Here is a 15,442-nt window from a genome sequence, read left to right on the forward strand (position 1 = left end):
TTTTTTTTTTTAATATAGATAGATGAGTGGAATCTAAAATTCAAATGGGGAAGGGCAGAGTACCTAGAATAGCCAAAACTATTTTGAAAAAGTTGGAAGAATCAATATCTGATTTTTTAAGGCTTACCTTAAAGCTTTAGTAATCAAGACTGTGTAGTATTGGTAAGGGATGGACACAAGATCAATGAGTCAATATAGAGCAGTGTAAAGTCCAAAAATAAATGCACACATATAAAACCAACTGACTTCTGACAAAGGTGGAAAGGCCATTCAATGGAGGAAGAAAAATTTTTCCCCATTATTGGGGATTAAATTCAGAGGTGCTCTACCACTGAACTGCATCCCCAGCCCTTTTTATTTTTTTTTAATTTTGAGATAGGGTCTCACTGAGTTGCCGAGGATAAACTTGAAATTCTCCTGCCTCAGCCTCCCAAGTTGCTGTGATTACAGTTGTGCACCACATGGCCTTTTCTGTATGCTCAAATTCAAGACCAGTTTTAGCAATTTATCGAGGTCCTGGCAACTTAGTGTGACCCTTTCTCAAAATTTTTAAAAAGGATAGGGTTGTAGCATGGTGGTAAAGTGCCCTTGTGTTAAATCCCAGTATTCCTCCCCCAAATAAATATTACTATTTAATTACTATTTAAATAAACTAATAAATATTAGTTCGAGAGGACTGCTGTCACAAAATACCACAGACTGTGTGTGGCTTAAACAGTAGAAATTTATATTCCTATATTTCTGGAGTCCCAGGTCAAGGTGTTGGCAGGGTTGGTTTCTCTTGAGCTTGCAGATGTCTACCTTCTCGCTGTGTCTCCATGGCCTTTTCTCTTTGTGCATGTTTCTTTGGTGTTCCTTCCTCCTCTTCTGTAAGGACATCAGTCATCAGACCTACTCCTGTGAGCTCATTTAACCTTAATTACCTCATCTAACACCCTGTCTCCAAATACTGTGGCATTCTAAAGTACTGGGTGTTAGTACTTGAACATACAAATTTGGAGGAAAACAATTCAGCTATAACATTCTGTGAAATACACCGTTAAGAAAATTAAAGAAAAGCTACAGGCTGGGGGGAAATAACTGCAAATCATATATCTGATAAAGGACATGTATCTAGAACATATAAAGAATTACCAAAGCTCAATAAGAAAATAAATATCCCAGTGAAAGCGTGGACAAAAGATTGAAAGACATTGCACCAAGGAACAGCAGAGAAGGACAATATCATTAGCTGTTAGTTTGCATTAGTGAATGCAAACTAAATCCACCATGAGCTATACCATTACATACCTATTAGAATGACTAAATAAAAAATACAGTAGTAACTGCTAGCAGTGATTCAGGGCAACTGGAACCCAAATACATTACTACTGGGAATGAATAATAGTACAGCCACTCTATAAATAGTTTGACAGTTTCTTATGAATGTTCCATAATATGAGGTAGTCCCACTCCTGAGTATTATGTAACCTGTACACAAATGTTTATAAGAACTCTGTTCATATTTGCCCCAAATTGAAAACAACCCAGATATCTATTAAGGATAAACTATAGTATATTCATGCAATGGAATGCTATTTAGCAACAAAAAGGAATAAATTAATGACACATGCAACAACTTAGAGAAGGAGGAGTCTCAAGAGGTTACATAATGAATGATTTAGGACAAAAGGATAGTGGCAGAGAACAAAGCATTGTGTGTCTGGACTTAGGGTGTAATTCCCGTGGAGTTTTTGCAGCAATGAAAGTTGTGGTGGTTTCACACATCTGGTATGTGTGTCAAAATTACTAGAATTGTATTCCCAAAACCCCGTTTTCTTGTATGGTTTTTAAGAATGAAAAAAACCTCAGTTTTAGGCATCCACATATACATATTTTATGATTGGACAAAATTCAGGCTCCTCAGTTGTACTGGCCTCATTTCAGTTCATCAATAGAATAGGTGCGTGTGGCATAGAACAGATATGTCAGACAGCACATATATATAACATTTCCATCAGTGAACAACATTCTTTTGGACAGTGCTGTTTTAGAGCAGGGTTGGCAAGGGCTAGGGATATTGGTCAGTGGTAGGTTGCTTAACCAGCATTGACCAGCATGTGACACCCCCTGGGTTAAATTCCCAGAACTAAAAAAAAAAAAAAAAAAAAAGGAATGTAGATTAAGGTTGACAAATCCTTTTAATAAAGACCCTGATAGTTCATGCTGCACTGACCATAAAATCTCTATCTCAGCTACTTACTCCACCGTCATTGTATTGTAAAAGTAGTCACCAAGGGTACTTAAAACAAATGAGCAGGGCATGGTGGAGCAGGCCTGGAGGCTAAGCCAGGAGGATTGGAAATCAGAGACCAGCTTCAGCAACTGAGTGAGGCCCTGTCTCAAAATAAAAAGGGTTGGGACTTGCTCAGTGGAAAGCACCCCTGGGTTCAATTCCCTGTGCAAAAAAGAAAGAAATCCCACCCCCTAAACAAACAATACCTGGATCAGTCCCTGGTACAAAAACAAACAAACAAAAAAAGAATATTAAATGAACATGACTGTGTTCCAGTAAAATTTTATTTACAAAAATAGGCATGTTTGCTGATTCTTTGTTGAAATTAGTTGTCCTTTTTCCTTTTTTCATGTTGGCTCAGAGTTTATTGGTAGATTGACTTTAGAATTATCATTTAGATTAAATAAAATTTTACTTAGGTGAGAATGGGCACTATTAATAAGGCTGGGAGAGTAGACACACACTAGGAGTGTCCTGGGCACACTGTTTCATTCACCCCCTCATTCTTCCCATGAACTCATTTCTTTTGGTGGACACATACCTAGTCCAGTTAACTGTGGAAAGCAAACATAAAACTAGTTCTTCAGTAGTAGTGAGGTGGGTTATCCATTTCCCTCTGACAGGCCCTGGGGGGCGTCCTGAGATTTGGCTTTCCAGCATACTCAAAATAATCTGTTTTCTGTCCATAAGACTCTATGCCTGCTTTTCTCTGACTGCCACCCCACCCATCCTTTTCCATGTTGTAATCCATCCTGTCTCAAACCTCTGCATAAAGGGTATTACCTTGGTGGAACCATCTGAAAACCCTTTTCAGGTAGAGAGGTTGGTAGTTACATTTTATACAATTCAGGTGGTACAGCGCTTTAGACCAGGTCCTTGGGCTTGTAGTTTATCACAAGCACCTCAGTGGCCTTACATACAGATTCCTGGGTCCCATTCTAAATCTGTTTATTCAAAATTAGTGCCAGTATTTTGCTGTTTTTAAACTCTCTATAGGATTTTTATATATCCTGCCAATCGGTTTAGTATTTAGACTCTGTTAGTTGAGAGTGAAATATTTGATGTAAATATTGACTTAGAAGGAACCTCATAGTCTGTTTTCACCTTGTTTTTAAGTTGTGGGTGGAGGGGTCGAGGAGAGGACACAAGGGAATTACTTGCTCAGATCCTGTTGCTTGTTAATGGCAGAGCAGGACTAAATTTTCTATTTCTTAACTCTCATTTCAGAACCTTTCATCTTTCATTGGACATCTCCTACTACATAATAAGCTTTGGAAACCCAAGGGTGCTCAGTACGTAGTAGTTAGATTTTTTTTTTTTACTGATAATGACTGCCTTTAACTCACTTTATATAGTGCCTAGCACATTTTTTGGCTTTTTTTTTTTTTTTGGTACCAGGAATTGAACCCAGGGTTGCTTAATCACTAAGCCACATCCACATCCCTTTTTTACATTTTATTTAGAGACAGGGTCTCACTAAGTTGCTTAGGGCCTTGCTAGTTGCCAAGGCTGGCTTTGAACTTGGAATCCTCCTGCCTCAGCCTCCTGAGTTGCCGGGATTACTGGCATGCATCACTGTGCCCAGCATTTTCTGGCTCTTAATGATTGCATCTTAATCATGTTGCTTACCCCAGTCCACTTTCAAGGACTAATTCTCTAATAGTTGGAGATAAGTCAGCAGTCAGTGAGAAATCATCTCAGAAAAATTTCCACACTAGTTATTTAAATGGTCTCCAAAGTCTCACTGAACCGAACAAGTTCTGAAACAGCTTTGGAATTCTTTGAAATTCAGTAGTATTTCCAAGAGCTCCTATAAACAGATCTTCTAGATCAGCAGGATTTCCCTCACCAAGCCTACCCTCATTTGAGAACGGTTACCCAGGATCTTTGGAAGCATGTGTGTGGGATGCATAAGCCAGAATAAGGTTTGAGACTAGGGCCAGGATAATGTAATCTGAGCCTTGAAGGAGGTCTGACAGTTGGGCAGAAGTGTGGATAGCACTGAGGAATCACAAGTTGTTTAGTTTGCCCAGAGCAGAAGGTACAAACTAGGGAACGACTAGAAAGGTAGACTTCACAACTTGATAGCCACATGCAAATGAATGAAATTGAAGCCCCACCAGGCACCATATAAAAATTTACTCAAGTGGATGGTAGACCTAAATGTGAGGACTAAAACTATTAAAGAAAACAGGAAAGAAACCTCAGTGCTCTTAAGGCTCTTGCTATAAGATTAAAAACCCAAGTGACAAAAAAAAAAAAAAAAAAAAAAAACCTAAGTTGTACTTCATCAAAATTAAAACTTTTTTAACTTGCCTATGGACCTTTATTTTATTTATTTATATTGTGGTGCTGAGAATCGAACCCAGTGCCTCACACATGCTAGGCAAGTGCTTTACCACTGAGCTACAACCCCAGCCCCAAATTAAAACTTTTGTGCTTCAAAGGACATCACCAAGAAAACGCAAAGACAGAATGGGAGGAAATACTTGCAAATCATATAACCGATAAGGGATTTATATACAGAATATATGTAAAGAATTTTTGCAAGTCAATAATAAATAGACAACATTAAAAATGGGCAGCGAATTGAATAGACATTCTTACAAAGAAATTATTCAGATGGCCAGTGAGCATGTGAAAAGATGCTCAACATCATTAGTCTTTAGTGAAATATAAATGAGATATCACTTCATACCCACTAAATTGGTTAAAATGAAAACACACAGACAATAACAAATAGGCAAGGATGTGAGGAAACTGGAGCCCTTATGTTCATTGCTGATGATAATGTAAATGGTGTAGCTACTTTGGAAAACAGTTGGCAGGTCTTCAGAAAGTTAAGCATAGAATTACTGTATGACCCAGCATTTTGTCTCTTAGATGTCTGTACTCAAGAGAATTGAAAACATAAGTCCACACAAAAATTTGTGCACTCATGTATATAGCAATATTATTCACAACAGCTAAAAAGTAGAAAATTTCCATATATCCTTCGCTGAGGAATGGGTAAACAAAATGTGATATTTTCATGTAATGGAATATTACTTGGCCGTAGTAATACATGAATGAGTGCACAATGTGGATGAATCTGAAAACATTGTACTAAGTGGAAGAAAACAGTTACAGAGGATCACATACTGTTTGATCCCATTCATAATGGTTAGGTTCACAGAGAAGAGAAGTGGATTAGCAGTTGCCAGGCACTGAGAAGGGCTGCAGTATGGAGTGATGCCTAATGTGTTGGGGTTTCTTTTTGAAATGATGAAAATGTTCTCAAATTCAATAGTAGTGGTTACATAATTGGTTTTATATATACACACACACACACATATACACATATTTATATATTATATATATGATGTTGAATATATACAATATATATATACACACACACACATTTATGGTAAAAGGGTGAGCTTTATGGTATGTGAATTCTGTCCTAGTAAAGCTGTTATAAAAGTGGTGTGTTTAGTGAAAAATTTTAATATGCTGACAAAGAATTGGGGTTTTTGTCTTGAAGCAATGGTGTGTATTTCTGAAAAAGTTTAAATTCAAGAATGACATGATGGAAACCTTGTGGAGGGAGCCTGTGAAGGGTGGTGGTCATATCAGTAATGTGGTGGACGACTAGGACTAGATGCTCAGGATATTTATCCTTGGTTTTCTGCCCTTAGGAAATCTGAAAATTTTGTTATTTATACTGAATTAAATCTTTTAACTTTATATATCTTAGTATCCTACAGTATCTACCTTGCTTTCATTTTTTTTAAAGTAAGTTATTTGAAGTGATTAAAAAAAGAATAGCAGATGCAGGGTATTAGAGATAATGTATTTTAAATTTATCTTAGTGTGTAACTTTAATAATAGCAAAATATAAGTTATTTTAGCCAGAAGACCAAGGTTCTTGATGAATCAGAATGCTTTAAAGTCTTCATTAATAAACATGAATTTTGATGAGCAAAGGCTCAGAAATTGACATTTCCTTTTTTTAAAAAATCATTTATCCCTTTTTGGTGAAATATCTTAATACTGCCAAATAAGTTACATATTAGAAAATATTTTAGATAGCATAGGAAGCAAAAAAAAAAAAAAAAAACAGCAATCATTTTAGCTATCTGGTTTTCTATTTTCTCTAAATAACCCTAATTTTATTTTGTTAGTTTTTTTTTTATGTGGTGCTGGGGATTGAACCCAGTGTCTCAGGAGTGGTAGGCAAGCACTTTACCACTGAGCCACAACCTCAGCCCAAGAACCCTAATTTTAAAACTGTTATCCTTTAGAAAATACTGGACTGATATACATCTTGAAATAGTATATTCATAACTTACGTGTGTAGTAAAGACTGACTTTGGTTAACTACTCATCATTAGTTAATTGTCATGGTTTTCTGTTAAATATGTGATGGTGTTAACTGTTTGTGAATCTATTTTTAGCTGAGTACATTATGTACAGCAACCATTTTGGAAAGATGCTGTGTGTAACTTCAGTAGAAAGTGTGCCCTCCTGTGGTCACTGGGACCAGAATTTCAACTGTAAACAATAAACCTGGTGTATGAATTCACATTTCTCTGTTGTTCCTTAATAGAATTACCCAATCATCCATACTCGGAATTTCCTTTTTTTTTTTTCCCTGTGATTCTGGTAATGGAACTCAGGGACTCATGCATGCTAGGCAAGTGCTATACCACTGACCTACATCCCTACTCCAAAATTTCTTTTCATTATAAAAAAAAATATCATGGGATGATTTTTAAATGCTGAGAATTAGAGAGAATAGCTTCTTATTTTATTTGTAGAAGATGCTAAAAAAGATGGGACTTGAAGAGCAGAAGGAAGGAGAAAGGACGTCTAAGTGTGAGGCAAGGCAAGTTCTGGTAGTTTAGAAGCTTTCTAACTAAAGTTGAAGAGAAATAACCTGAGTGTTACCCAGGTATATGCTGCCCTCCTTTACAAATGCTCCAGAATGGGATTCTGCTTCAACATTTATATATCTTCATCCTAGGGATGAAGAAACAAATATTTATCCAGCACTATTTGAAACACTTAATCTCTTTTAATGGGAATTTAAGTTTAGTTTGAAATAAAGTATTCACATCTGGTTTGTACTGCCTCTAAGTAGGCATTCAGGTATTTATCAGTTTAGGGATTTTGTTTGAAGAAGCCATTTTTTTAAAAAAATTCTCTTAAAAATTGCATTTTAATTTTTAATTTGTATGGGGGGGATCTTTTAATTCCTTTGTTGTTTGGAGTTAAAGATCTTTTGGCTTTTGTTTTATTTTGGTACTGGGGATTGAACCCAAGTGCTCTCTACCACTGAACCACATTCCCAGGCCACCCCTATACCCTTGCCTTTTTGAGACAGGGTGTCCCTAAGTTGCTGAGACTGGCCTCAAACTTGCAATCCTCCTGCTTCAGCCTCCCTAGTAGCTGGGATTGCAGTCATGTGCCACCAAGCCTGGCCAAATTTTTGTATTTTTAATGATGGCTGTGCCTCGTGTGTATCTTCCTAGATCTTTTGCCTATATTTTTAAAAAATATTTTTCATTGTAGATGGACATAATACCTTTATTTTATTTAGTTTTTCCTTTTAATGTGGTGCTAAGAATTGAACGCCTCACGCGTGCTAAGTAAGCACTCTATCACTGAGATATAGCCCAGCTCTCTGTATGTTTAATGCCCTGGTAGTCTTAGAAGGATTCCTTTGTTTATAGTGTTATCAGTTCTTGTCAGGTGATTCACAGATCTCAGCCAATCCATTAGTGAGTGAGTATTGCAACTACAGTAGTCTTGATTACATGAAGGAATCTTCCTGTGATCTGGTATTTGCATATGTGATCTGGTATGCATATGTTGTTCTCTTTTGGTTGAAAGGAAATTTACCTGAATTTCAGTTAACAATTTGAAATATCTAATTTTAAAGTATTTTAATTTGGCAAAGAATTATTGCCATTTTTGTGCAAAGTGAAAGAAAGTTTTTGCTTATTTAGGTTTAACTATACAATTATCAGGAATATAATATTATGAATTTATTTTTAAAGTGATTTTTATTGATAATATGTAACTTGCAAAAATATATTTGGTTTGTATTGAATACATTTATTTGACTGCACCATCAAGTTTAAAAGAATTTAAGGGCGTTGTTTTCTTAATTATATAATTGGATTAACCTTTCATATTCTGTGGTTTTTTAAATGAAAAAAATTAAGACTAGTTTATTAACTCAAAACTTACCAGCCTTTGAATGAGTGACTGTATAGTGTAATGCTTAATAGCTTAGACTCTGGAATCAAGCTGCCTGGGTTTGAATCCCAACATTGTCCCTTAGGCAGGTATAGGGCCTTGACAAGTTCTTTTAACTTCTCTGTGCTTTCATTTCCTTATTTGCAACATGGGAATAACATTAGTTGCTACCTTAATAAGAGTTTTGTGAGGATTTAATGAATTAATATAAAAACACTTAGAATAATGCCTGCAAGTACTAACGTTCTTGGTATTAGCTGTTGTTGTTACTGCCACATTAAGTTTATGCATGAGGTAATGCTGAAATCACTGTTTATTTTGTAAATATAAATGACTTGTTTCATTTCAGTGAAAATGAAAGATAATCTTTTTTTTTTTTTTTTTTTTTTTTCATTCTTTTAGGCACGGAATGTTAACACCGGTGAATTAGCAGCAATTAAAGTAATAAAATTGGAACCAGGTAAAATTTTTGAAATTTGATGTTTCTTATTGCTTGGCTATCTTGAGACCTAACTCAATGATGTTTGGTCGACCTTCTGTTACTTTCCCCAGTACCATCTGGGAAATAGAACTGATTGGTGTCTTCTGAATCTAGTGGAGCTATGAGAAGCTGATAGTAGTACGTTTCCAGGGCAACACTGTCCTGGAGTGTGGTAGTGGGAGGAAGGGAACTGAGATCTGGGGGAGTTGTAGTCTAGTTCTTTGTCTCCTGTCCACTTACTCTGAACTTGAGCGTGGAGCTTCAGGTATCTGAGTCTGTTTTCTCAGTACACCCAGCTCCCACACCTATGTACCATCCACCTCGAGCACTGTGTTGTAAAGTCCCTGAGGACTATTTCATGTATTTTATCTGCTTTAACTATATTCTCCCTTCGTATTCACCCACCCCCTTGAAATCCACATCTTTCTGAGCTCAATCTCTTCCCACTCTCTCCCTCCTCCTGTAAGCAAAGTTAATTGTGCTAGTGTCCAGACTGGTTCCAAAGCAGTTAGGTGCCTTCAGGTTTTAACTTCATATGAACAGAAATCCATTCAGAGTTTTCAAGGGTGGGCAAGCTTTTACTGCAAAAGGCCAGATGGTAAATATTTTTGGCTTTGCAGGCCATTTTCCTCCCTGGTCCCTCCCTCTCTCCCAAAATGTAAAAAATATTCTTAGCTGAAAAACTATTCTTAGAAAACCAGGCCACCTACTGTTATAGTTTACCTACCCTTGATTTAGATAATCAGTAAACTGTTCAGAAGTACCATTAAGACAAAATTTTAAGGACGTGTTGATTGTGCTCAAACCACACTGAAATATAATTAGTAAAGAATGTATTTTCCATTAGATGTGTTTACAGATATTGGTTTCTAATATCATAAGACAAGGTTTAGATGTGTTTACAGATCTTGGATTCTAATATCATAAGGCATGGTTTCTTTGTTTTCCCCAAATCTCTTATTCTTCAATTTTTAACAACTTAAGAAGGCTATTTGAATTTGTTGAAATTTGAGGTATGAAAAGAAATTAAAGATTTGGCACTTAAAACAGGGCCTTCGTTTTCATCATTCAGAAGTAGATGTGTTACTTGATGAGATGGTCCTAATCAGAAGTGGTTTGTACGTACATAGCCCCTCACATGAGCAGAGTGTCTTCCTTTTCAGAAAGCCTGTCTGACCCCTGGGATGATTACGCTGACACCTCTGGAGGAATCACTCCATTAAAGCATGTACAATAGCTAACTTGTCCTTCTAGACTTGTCTCTTTTTGTTTCTAGATTTTAATCAAATTTGTGCCCCCAGCACTGAGCTTAGGGCCTAGCACTAGAACTCAGTTAGTACATCTTAAAATACCTTGAAAACGGGCTGGGGTTGTGGCTTAGTGGTAGAGGGCTTGCCTGGCATGTGTGAGGCACTGGGTTTAATTCTCAGCACCACATCTAAATAAATAAAATAAAGTTCCATCGATGATTAAAAAATATATATAAAAAATTACCTTGAAATTTAGAAACTTAAAGGTCAGGCATGGTGACCCGTATCTGAAATCCCAGCCTCTTGAGGCAGAGACAGGAGGGTCACAAGTTCAAGACCAGCTTCAGCACCTCAGCGAGACACTGTCTGTTTCTATCTCAAAATAAGAAGTTCTGGGGATATAGCTTGGTGGTAAAAAAGTGGATGCTTTTTTCTAAAACAAACTAAAAAATTTATTTGTTCATTATGACGGATGTTTTCTGATTTATATAATGTTTGAATTGTGATGCTGCCCATCTTAAACACTGCCAAGTATCTGATATCAATATATTGATCCATGTAGTAAAAGTAAAATATGCAACTAAATATAATGAATAAAATAAAAATCATTCATATCATACCACCAAGAGGTAAGGGTTATTTCCATTACATTTTATATATATAATTAAATTAATTAACCTTTGATTTCCTACTTATGTTCATAGAAGTCACCTGAATTTTTATATTTAATTTGTTTTATTTTGTTTATATCTTAGGTGTCGTAGTTTACTTGTTGGTGTGCTCTGCCCACTGGTGAGGAGCACAGACTCTGAAGGCAGGCTATTTTTATTCTAGTCCAGACTGGACCACATTATTTAACGCTTTCTGGACATCAGTTTTCTCATCTCTGAAATGGGGATAACAATACTAACTTCCTCTTGTTGAAGGGATTAAATGGTCTTAAATATCTGAAGCACTTAAAACAGTAATGCCTGACACAGTACGTACTAAGTACTTAACTGTAGTCAGGTAGCTGATAATTACTGCTACCACTGCTACAGTTATCAAGGTGTGACCAACCTTGTTTTATCTATATAATCTACATTCTAATTTGAATCAGATCCCAAACATCTTGTCATTTTAGCCCTTAATATTTCCCTATGTATAGCTAGAGGATAAGAACTCAAAGCCACAAACAAGAAACTCCACACACTGCTAATGGGAAAGCAAGATGGTGCTGCCACTTTGAAAAACATTTTGGCATTTTCCTAAAATGTTAAACATAAATTTCCATAATGACTCAGCAGTTCTCATAAGTATCTTCCTATTCAGTGACTTTCACACTTATGTTCATAGCAGGATTACTCATAATACTCAAACTTGTAATCATCCTAACTGCCCATCAATTGGTGAATGAATGGACAAAATGTTATATATGTATAGTAGAAGACTTTTGTAATAAAATAGAACTGCTGATACATGCTATGAAATAAATGATCTAAACAGTGTGCTAAGTGAAAGGAGCTAGGCACAGAGATTACCTGTTGTGTGATACTGTTACATGAACTGCTCAAAAATAGCAAATCTATAGAGTTGAAAAGTGGATTAGTGGACTGGTGAGTTAGAGGCAGAAAGGGTGGATTAGCAGTTAAATGAACATGAGGAATCTTATAGAGGTAATAGAAACCATTCTAAAACTGATTTATAGTAAGGGTTGAAAAACTTGATGAATTTATTAAAAACATCATTAATTGTGTGCTGGGTGAACTACATGATTCTAAAATATACCTGAAAAATAAAAATATATAACCACAATACTATCGACAATAATAATCAATTATATAATGCACACAATATCACTATATAATTTGACCAGTATCACTCCATAGCACCTCCCCACCTTTATAATATTTTTGTTATAGAAATTTGATCATTTGTAGTATTTCTCCTCAATCTTGATTTTGTTGATGCCTCCCTGTATTACTTAATCTGTTCTTCATGAATTGATAACTCTAGAGAGTGAATAGTTTCAGGTTTGATTTAGGATGTGGGAGAAGTCTACTTCAGATGTGGGGTTATGCTCACATTTTTCTAGGTTAGAATTTTGCTGATCAGTCTTCTACCTTTAAAATTTTTTTTTTAATTTAAAATTTTTTTTAAGAATTGAAATCAGTACTGGATACTCTACCACTGAGTTACAACCCCAGAATTTTTTATTTTGTGATATGGGCTCACTAAGTTGCCAAGCTGACCTCAAACTCACAACCCTCCTGCTTTGTTTCCTGAGTAGCTAGGATTACAGGTTGTATACCACTGCGCCCTGCCCAGTCTTCAGCTTTTTGAAAATGAAAATTAATTCTGAAATAGTGTGATGGATTTTAAGAATTTGTATCTTGAGTTTGATACATTTATTCCTTTTTCTTAATAACTGACAATTTGAACCTGAAGCTTAATGAAAACTTGAGAGACATTTTAACAAAATCATTTAAATGTCAGGTTAGTCCAAGCTGTTTCACTGTGAATTATAGTCTTATTCATGTGGATTTAAGCTTTGCTTTTCTCAAATATATCCTTTGATTAACCATCAAAGGATATAATCATCCTAACTGCCCATCAACTGGTGAATGAATGGACAAAATGTTATATATGTATAGTAGAAGACTTTTGTAATAAAATAGAACTGCTGATACATGCTATGAAATAAATGATCTAAACAGTGTGCTAAGTGAAAGGAGCTAGGCACAGAGATTACCTGTTGTGTGATACTGTTACATGAACTGCTCAAAAATAGCACATCTATAGAGTTGAAAAGTGGATTAGTGATTAACCATCAAAGGATGGTTAAATTGCAAAAAAAAAATTGTTATAGTAATAAGGGAAGAAAAATAGTTAACTGAAAAACAAACTAAAGTCATTCATTATTTTATTACTTTGTATAATCACGTCAACTTTTTGGTGATTTTCTCCAGATTTTGTGTGTGTGTGTGTGTGTGTGTGTGTGTGTGTGTGTGTAGAAACCCTATACATACATGTGCTCACATATATACTAAGTAAACAGACCCAAAGGGAGCTGGTCATAGTTCAAAGGTAGGCAAGACTGTACTGCTTAGATCAGTTTAATTGGTTTGCACACAACTGAACCAGTAAAAAAAAATGTTGCAGAGGATAAATAAGGATGCATGTGAATGAGACACAGCTCTCTAGTGCTTCCCCAAGGTCTCACAGAGTTGACTCATGTTGGTGGTCAGTGCCCTGAATAATCTGTAAGCCATGAACACCTAGCTTGCCACCCTTTTTACCATCAGGCTAGGGAAAGGGACATCATCAGGACTCAGCAAGTGGTATAACTGCTATTAGAAAAGGTAGTTATGTGCTTTGATACTTTTCTATATTTTTATGTTCCATTTCTTACTTTGCCCTGAGGCTTGTAGCAGGCCTACAATAGGTATAAACACTTTTAAAAATATGTATGTGTGTTTTGTAAATGGAAATATAGATTCTTATTTTTATTTGAAAAGTACATCATGAATGTTTCTCATGTTATTTCTACAACACCTCCTTTAAGTTGTCTGCATAGATTTCATTTGTATAAATGAGTTATTTAAACAAGTCCTAATGATTATAACATTTTAGTTTCATAATTACGAATAACATTGCCATGTACCTACAGGGATGTTTTTTGTCTCTGTGCATGTTGTCATCATGAAGTCCTAACTAGTTAAAGGATATGTACATTTAGGAAGATATACTAGGAATACTGTATACTGGGGAAGACTATGCCTGAAATCTCCAAGGTTTTCCCTTACCTTTTCTCAAAAAGGTTATCATTGATCTCTTATTGTTAATTAGCATTTCTTTAGTTTCTGGTGATTGAATACCCTACCACCATGGGCACACCCACACATACCTCTTGACCTTTTATTTTTATTTTGTAAAGAACCTGTTCATTCCAGGCATTTAATTAGTATCTATTCATTATCTTCTTGGTGCCAGATGTTGGTATAGGTGCTTGGCACGTAATGGTAAATAAAGCAGATGAGTCTCCATTGAGAAGCTGAGATTTTAGTCAAGAGAGACAGTAAATATGGAAATATCACATAAATAATTTTATGAGCTAAAATAAGGTCATATGGTTGAAAGTGGTGGGAACTACTAATACTAATGTCACAGTCTTGCAAGGCCTCTCAGGGCAGATGACATTTGAATTGAGGTTTGAATAAGGAGTCAGTCAGTCTTGAAGAAGAACATTCCAGGTAGTGAAAGGCAAGGGAGGCGCTCTGAAGTAGGAATGAACACAGCAAGTTTGAGGACAGAGAGGAAGGCCAGTATGACTTTCTCATTTTGAGCCATTGGGAACATGGAATTAAATAGGGTTGAAAAACTAGGCAAGAACTAGTATAGATGGTCTTGAAGACTGGTAAAGAGAGTAGATTTTATTTGAAGCATAGTGAAGAACATTTGGAGAGTTTGGGGCCTCAGCAGTGGGATCAATGAAATGAGTAGTCATCTTTTACTGGTTTTGCATGTCTGTTTGAGGTCCAGTTGGAGTTACTGAATATGAATAGGCAGTTTGATACAAGCATCTGAAGCTCCAGGAGAAATTAGGTTAGAGATGCAAATTTGAAGGTCATCAGAATATAAATGATACTTAAAGCTATGGAAGGGGAGAGATCACCTAGGAAGAAGGTATAGAGGTGGGGGGATGCTGAAGTTAGAACCCTGCGTAATTCTAATATTAGAGGTCTGCTAGAGAAGGAGAATCCAGCAAAGACAGTTTGAGAACAAGTAACCAGTTACATTTAGTTAGGAAACATACCTGCTGAGTATTGTGTCATGGAAATCCATAGAAGAAAGTCTTTGAGGAGGCAGGAGATGTAAACTGTGTTAGATGATACTGAGAGGTGTAAAGGAAAACTGAGAATTGAGCATTGGCTTTGGTGCCTTTCAGGAGAAAATGGGAGGAATGGAGGGGAGATAGCAAGAGTCTTCTCTCAGAATAAAGAACTTGAGAAGATGGAAAGTCAGGATCCAAGGTATAAGGCTAATAGCAGGGACAATTGATTCATTTTAAGAGGTAAGACTGAATATAAGTAAATGTGCAGGCAGGTTAATGGAATTGGTAGTGGGAAGATGGGTTATTATCTGTTTGCATCCATTTTTGTTTTGAACCTCTAGGATATTTAGAATGAGAGTTGGATTGTGTATTGGAGATTT

General features: G+C 36.0%; 1 protein-coding gene across 5 annotated transcripts in view; it reads left to right on the plus strand.

The window, feature by feature from the left end:
- Map4k3 (mitogen-activated protein kinase kinase kinase kinase 3) overlaps positions 1 to 15,442 on the plus strand; it is a 189,389-nt gene that overhangs the window by 59,092 nt on the left and 114,855 nt on the right. For 4 of the 5 annotated variants that reach the window (XR_007104767.1, XM_047523474.1, XM_047523475.1 and 1 more), the window contains exon 2: positions 8,921 to 8,978. The exons of the other annotated variant lie outside the window; for it this stretch is intronic. Coding sequence is in view for 3 of the 4 variants with exons in the window: in XM_047523474.1 (XP_047379430.1) it covers positions 8,921 to 8,978 (58 nt within the window). In the remaining variant the exon portion in view is untranslated. The remainder of the gene's footprint in view (positions 1 to 8,920; positions 8,979 to 15,442) is intronic. 5 annotated transcript variants of the gene reach the window in all.

The sequence above is a fragment of the Sciurus carolinensis genome, chromosome 13 (assembly GCF_902686445.1).
Source record: "Sciurus carolinensis chromosome 13, mSciCar1.2, whole genome shotgun sequence".
In the NCBI taxonomy this organism is placed as follows: Eukaryota; Metazoa; Chordata; class Mammalia; order Rodentia; family Sciuridae; genus Sciurus; species Sciurus carolinensis.